This window comes from Chrysochloris asiatica, unplaced genomic scaffold (genome assembly GCF_000296735.1).
Source record: "Chrysochloris asiatica unplaced genomic scaffold, ChrAsi1.0 scaffold00113, whole genome shotgun sequence".
Taxonomy (NCBI): domain Eukaryota; kingdom Metazoa; phylum Chordata; class Mammalia; order Afrosoricida; family Chrysochloridae; genus Chrysochloris; species Chrysochloris asiatica.
This window is the reverse complement of record NW_006408631.1, coordinates 11,046,770-11,053,978: the sequence shown is the minus strand read 5'-3', so window position 1 is coordinate 11,053,978 and position 7,209 is coordinate 11,046,770. Positions and strand designations below refer to the sequence as shown.

General features: G+C 36.0%; 1 protein-coding gene across 3 annotated transcripts in view; it reads left to right on the top strand.

Annotated features, from left to right (window-relative positions):
* Positions 1-7,209, top strand: part of EIF2A (eukaryotic translation initiation factor 2A, 65kDa) — a 50,405-nt gene that overhangs the window by 15,602 nt on the left and 27,594 nt on the right. For 2 of the 3 annotated variants that reach the window (XM_006867986.1, XM_006867988.1), the window contains exon 3: positions 2,922-2,996. The exons of the other annotated variant lie outside the window; for it this stretch is intronic. In XM_006867986.1, coding sequence (XP_006868048.1) covers positions 2,922-2,996 — 75 coding nt within the window. The remainder of the gene's footprint in view (positions 1-2,921; positions 2,997-7,209) is intronic. 3 annotated transcript variants of the gene reach the window in all.

Here is a 7,209-nt window from a genome sequence, read left to right as displayed (position 1 = left end):
CCAAGTGGCAGCATCGATGGACTCAAGCGTGGCAACAGTAGTGAGGTTGGCCCAGGATCTGGCAGTGTTTCGTTCTGCTGTGCATAAGGTCGCTATGGGTTGGTACTGACTCGATGGCACCTAACAACAACAACAACATGTAGGAAGAGAGAGTTACAGGATGCAGGAGACATGTTTGTGAATGTTTAGTTTTGACTTTGGATCATGTAATTGCTTTAAGTTAAATAGAAAACTGAAACAAGTGAACCTAGCTTTATAGCAAGTTGATGGCATAACCATTTGAAGAATTACAAAGATCTTCAATGCATTGTAATAGTTTTATTGTTAAGAGAAAATTGGTACTATTATTTTGATTCTATTGTAGGATAAAGCAAATGAATAATGTTAGAAACCAAGATTTTTCAGTGTAAGAATAAAGAGATAGGCTATCAAATACAATATGAACTCATGGTTTCTTTTCATAAAAACATTTGTATTTCCTAGTTCTGTCCACCAAAAAATCCTAGAAGTGGTGATGACCCAGTAGCATTGAATGCCCCTAGTTTATAGATTGTTATCTCTAAAGAGCATTCTTCACTAAAAGGAAGCAGTTCCTTGGAGAATGAGTCCAGGTCAGAATACAAGATGTACTGTTCTCTAGAACCTTGCTACAGAAATTGTGGGCCTAAAATTGGTATCACCTGTAAGCCAGTGCAACGTCTCAGACCCTACCAGACTTACTCAATCAAAACTATTTTACCACACTCCTCAGGTGGTTTGTACATTAATACTAATGTTTGGGGAACATTTCTGTAAAAAACAAAGTGTGGCAAAGATTATGTTTTACATTTCACTGGGGTATATAATCCCAAAGCAGTGGAAATGAATGAAAGCAAATATAAGGTGGGGAGCACAAGCTGAGCTGATTACAGCCTTCACAAAATACAGCCAGGTTGCTTGGTCTTACAGAATGTCTCCAGAGAGGCTGTATTTCTGTGCCCTCGAAAGATGTAGTGGATGGAGGAAGGGTAAGAAATTTTTGTGCAGTCAGAGACTCTGGGTCAGCTGAATCCGAGTATGGGAGCTCCTCTGCTTCCCGCTGCAACGGACATGGTGGAGGCCATCCTTCAGTGCAGCCCTCTCCTCTGGAGTTTCAGAGAGAAACTAGAGGGGTCTGTATACATAGTGGTGTTAGGAGATACGGTGGTGCGTTGTCTCCATTGAAGATCTGGGAGTAGGAAGGGGTTGGTGAATCTCAGGAGGCATATAACTAAGTCCAGTTCAATCTCAAGATCACTAAATGGAGTTTTTTGATGTAGATGTTGTTGTTAAGTGCATAGGGACCCTGTGTAACCAGACATTATGTGCCTCCTGTTGCAATAGGAACTATATGATACTTTCTATGAAGAACATGCCTTAAAGACACCAAAAACTTGACTCTAATCAATCTTCTGGATGAACAGACCTTAAATTTGAGTGCACAGTCAAATACTGGGTATTGTATGATATTAAGGGGTCATTTTTAATTCTGTGAAATAAAATGGCAGTGGTGATTTTGATTTTGAAAATACCTTCATCAGTTAGAGATGAAAACTGTAGGATGGAAAATGGCATATCTGAGTTTTGCTTCAAAATACTCTGGCATTAACAATAAATAAATAAATAAAAAGTAGGGAGTAGATTACAAGATTGGCCATGAGTTAATAATTATTTAAGCTCAGTGATGGGTGTATAGAGGTTTATTTGTAACTTTTCTCTATTTTTGTGTGTATTGGAAATTTTTCATTTAAAAGATTATACCAGAAAGAGACAAAATTTCCCAATTGCCAAAAATAAGAAGAGCACTGGTTTTTGGATACTAGAGATAAGTAGGTGTGCCCTCAGTCTTAAAGACATTTCTAAAATGAGTTGTTTAAAGGACATTGTATAAGCATTGAGATAAGAGGGTGGCTATTAGAGTCAAAATGAGCTTGCTAAGAACAAATTGTTTCAAGGTAATCATACTTCCTTGCTGAGTAGAATTTTTAGACACATCAAAATAATAAATACAAACATGACTTTCACAAACTATCTGTGAATCATGTCTTAGGTTGGATGATGATAATGAGAGCTGTAATTGGTGTTAAGAGCTGTGAATTTAAATGTTGTTGTTGTTATTAAGTGCCCTCCAGTCGGTTCTGACCCATAGCGACCTAGTATAGGGTTTCTGAGGAGAGACTGGTGAGTTTGAACCACTGACATTGTGGTTCAAACTGACCTTGTAGTCGAGTGCTTGTTCTATAGCACATAAAGATCCTCTTGTTGTTGCAACTTCTGTCTCTGTACATGGGACACTTGTTGACCACTTGAGATTTTCTGTCCACTGCTGGTGTGGCTCTGTAGAATAAGTACTGGACTGCTAATCACAAGGTGCTCCTGGAAAACCCTATGTTGTTCTTGTTGTTAAGTGCCATCCAGTTGGTTCCAACTCATAGCAACCCTGTATAGAGTTATAATAACAGGGTCACTCTTAGAAAGACTCAAGGGCACTTAACAACAACAGCAACACTGTTTTGTTATGTAGATAATCTGGAGTAATGTCTGTGTTGAAATCCTTCAGCCCTCTAAGGATCAGGGTTATTAGCTGGTAGCATTCATGCTCATTTACATTTTTAGGTTATCACACAAATTATTTACCTACAGTGGCTCTGTAGCTTTCTTAAGATTGAATTTATACAGGTTGAAGAGGCTTATTAAGAAAAAAAAAAAGGATCTGTTGGTATAAAATCAGTTTCCATCTTCCTTTACAGTGGTCATGGACACTGCATTTTGAGTCATAATGTTTTTTGTTAAAATTTATGTAACTGTTTATAGGTAAAGATTGTGGGTTTTGTAATCAGATTTTTGAAAAGTATTAATGCTTAGTAATATACTAATATAAACTTTTTTTGGGTCATTTTCAGGGAATCTGGAAAAAATTGCAAAGTCTATACCTTCAGTAAGGATGGGACCTTGTTTGCCTGGGGCAACGGAGAAAAGTTAGTTTTATTTACATGATGTTATATTTTGTGTGTTTATATCATGAATATGAAATATTAACTTATTTGAATAGCATATATTTCAATATCATGAATAAAATTCATATTTTAATGTCTTGATGTAGTTAGGTATAATCTCTAGCATAGCATTCATAGAATATCTACAAAGTTCTTAGTTTCTGTTTATTGGTAAGTACCATCAAGTTGGTTCTGACTCAAAGCAACCGTGTATAGGGTTTCTGATGAGCGGCTGGTGAGTTTGAACCTCTGACTTTGCAGTTCAAAATCAACCTTAAGGTCAAGTGCTTATCCTGTAGCGCCACACCAGGACTCCTGTTACATGCAGTCAAGTTGGTTCCAACTCATAAACACCCTGTATAGGGGTTTAAATGCCATGATTTGAGTTATATAGTTACTTAGAATTTAAAATTACTGCATGACCAAAAAGGCAACTAATTTAATGTCTTTTCTTTTTCCTGAGAGATTGTGCTTGCAGTTATTGTTTAAGATTTCTTAAGTTTTACACTAATACTTAGAAAATTATTCTCTTTATATGTTTACCTTTTATTTAGATACTTTTTATCTTTATTGTTAAACTTAACTGTCTGAGGTTATTGCTGTTAGTTTTATTTATATCAAAGTATATCATGTAAGTATAAAATAATTCAAAATATTTAGCATAATTTATATAAAATATTAGAAAGTTGGTCTTACAAAACAATAAATATTTACATTAAATGCTAAAAAGTTCACTAAGATAGTTAATCCTTTTTAGCTTTTTAAGTATCCTTACATCTTTGATATCCCATGCTAATAAAGTTTCACTAAAGGTAATACAGAAATGGCTGCAAGCATACATTGACAGAGAACTTCCAGAGGTTCAAGCTGGATTCAAAAGAGACTGTGTAACGAGGGATATCATTGCTGATGTCTAATGGGTCTTGGCTGAAAGCAGAGACTACCAGAAAAATGTTTACCTGTGCTTTATTGACTAGGCAAAGACTTTCAATTGTGTGGATCATGACAAGCTATGGACAATGTTGAAAAGTATGAGTATTCCAAAACACTTAATTGTGCTCATGAGGAATCTGTACATGGACCAAGAAGCAGTTGTTTGAACAAAACATGGGAACACTGAATGTTTTAAAATTAAGAAAGGTGTGTGACAAGGTTGTATTCTTTCACCATACTTATTCAACCTGTATGCTGAGCAAATAATCCAACAAGCTGGATTCTATGAAGAAAAAAATGGCATCAGGATTGGAGGGAGACTCATTAACAGCCTGAGATTTGCAGATGATAGAACCTTGCTTGCTGAAACTGAAGAGGACTTAAAATTGTACTGATAAAGATCAAAGAGCACAGCCTTCAGTATGGATTGCATCTCAATGTCAAGAAAACAAAAATCCTCACCACTGGACCAATACACAACATTCTTATCAACAGAGAAAAGATTGAAGTTGTCAAGCACTTCATTCTTCTTTGATCAACTACCAACACTCATGGAAGCAGCAGTCAAGAAATCACATGACGTATTGCATTAGGCAAATCTGCTACATAAGACCTTTTAAAAGTGTTGAAGAGCAAAGATGTCAGCTTGAGGACTTAAGGTGCGCCTGACCCAAGCCATGGTATTTTCAGTAACCTCATATGCATGTGAAAGCTGGACAGTGAATAAGGAAGACCGTAGAAGAATTGATGCATTTGAGTTATGGTGTTGGAGGAGAATATTGAAAGTACCATGGGCTGCCAAAAGAATTAACAGATCTGTGTTGGAAGAAGTGCAGCCATAGTGCTTCTTGGAGGCCAGGATGGCCAAACTTCGTCTCTCATACTTTGGACATATTGTCAGGAGGGTCCAGTTGCTTGAGAAGGGTATCATCTTTGGTAAGGTGGAGGGTCAGAGAAAAGAGGAAGAGCCCTAGAGAGATGGATTGGCAAAGTGGCAGCAGCATTGGGCTCAAGCGTGGCAACAGTTGTGAGGTTGACCTAGGACCAGGCAGCTTTTCATTCTGTTGTGCACAGGGTAGCTGTGAGTCGGTACTTACTCAATAACACCTAACAACAACAGCAATAGCAGATCCATTCAGCTCTTCAGAAACCTCTCAGAACCAGGAAAATGTTCAGATATTTGTTGCTCAGTTTAAAATTACTTTTGATATTATTTTTAACCAGGTATAAATAAAATGGTTAGTTTCTTAAAAGGGGAAAATGTATATGGTTGTTTGACTTTTTAAATGACTTAAAATGTGTTCTACACAGTGGAAATGTATTCTGAAGTCTTTCATGTCAGTTTGGATTAAGCACATGATTATTTCAAAGTAGCTTTAAAACATTGTGTTCAGTTACTTGAGGCATGTTTTATAGCTATTAAGAATCTCAGTTTAGCTTTTTAATGAAAAAAATAAAATAACATTTTTTGTGTTCCTGAATCCAACCAGTTGTAAAGTACCATCGAGTCAGTTCATCTCATAGCAAACCTATATAGGGATTCCAAGGAATGAATGGCTGATGAGTTTGAACCACCAACCTCTGTTTGTCAGTACTGTACTTACCCTACAGTGCTACACCAGGACTCCTTAACAAGTTAACTACTGCTTTTTAATTGTTAAAATATTTTGAGTTTTATCCAAAATACTAGCCCCAAACCAAAAAAAAAAAAAAAATTCACTGTCATTGAGTTGATTGTGACTCATAGCAATCCTAGACATAGTTTCCGAGACTGTACATCATCTTTATGGGAACAGTTTTAACTTTCTCCTGGGGGAACTGCTGATGGCTTTGAATCTCTGACCTTGTGGTTAGCAGCCCAATGCTTAACCCACAGTTCCACCAGAGTTCAGCCTCAAGGTGAGCGTTTTTTATCTTTTGGTAAGTAGTTGAAGTGTTTTTGTTTGTTTTTAAGCCATATTTTAGTTCACGGTGTTTGAATAATGAGGAGTCCTGGTGTTGCACTATCGGATAAGCACTGGACTGAAAGATCGGCAGTACAAGTTCACCAGCTCCTCAGAAACCCTATACTGTCACTATGAGTCAGAACCAATTCACCAGCACTTAATAGCAACAAAACAAGGTTTGAATAATGAGTTCATAAAAATGTATTTTATCTCATGGGACATACTTTACTTCTTTTCATTATTATCTTTTCAAGTATCCCTTATATAAATAAAATTAGTTGAATAAGTCTATTTTCATTTTGTCAATTATTTTTGTTGTTAAGTGCCCTTGAGTTCGTTCTGATTCATAACAACGCCGCTGTATAGGGTTTCCAAGGAGTGACTAGTGGATTTGAACCACTGACCTTGCAATTAGCCATCCATTGCTTATTCTGCAGTGTAACACAGTTATATTCGAGGCAGCTTCAAAAAAAAAAAATAATGGAAAAATTCTAATATCTTTTAATTCCGTTTTTCCAAGATCTTTTTGAATCCTCCATATACTTCATTTATAGCCACAGTTAGCTTTGGATTTGGATTTGATGCTGAATCTTTTTAATGTGTTTCAATGTCATTTCCATCATTTTAGTAGATAGTCTCTCTATCTGCTTCTAGCATTCATTTCTCAAAGTGTGGTGACCACATTGGTACATATGGTTCAGGGGAACATGTGAATCAGGCATAGTATGGTGATTATAGTTTTTTTAATTAACTAAGTCAGAAACTATAATTGATTTTTCTCATTTAAAAAAAAATGTGTAGTTTTAAAATGCAAAGATATCTTTCATTAAACAGAATAACTATGAAAGGTTTTCAGCAACAACAAAAAACAATAAAACTGTATTTAATCCTAAAGTACTTAATTTACAGTAAGTTGTTTAGTATGTGAAGTATGTATGTATGTTTAACCAGTATGTAGCAGTTTTTCATTCTTAGCAGTTTGTCCTAACATTGCGCTTCTCAAATTTGAATGGAGCAAAGTTATTTAAGCAATTTATTGAATTAGATGGTGCCTTTTTGTTGTTGTTTATTTGTTTTTATAACTACAAAGCATTTAGTGTAATACATAAAGCTAAAGGCTAAATTGATGCATTTGAGTTATGGTGTTGAAGGAGAACATTAAAAGTACCATGGACTGCCAAAAGAACAAATAAAAGTATAGCCAGAGTGCTCCTTGGAAGTCCGAATGGCCAGACTTCGTCTCTCATACTTTGGACATATTATTAGGAGGGACCAGTCCCTGGAAAAGGATATCATGTTTGGTAAAGTAGAGGGTT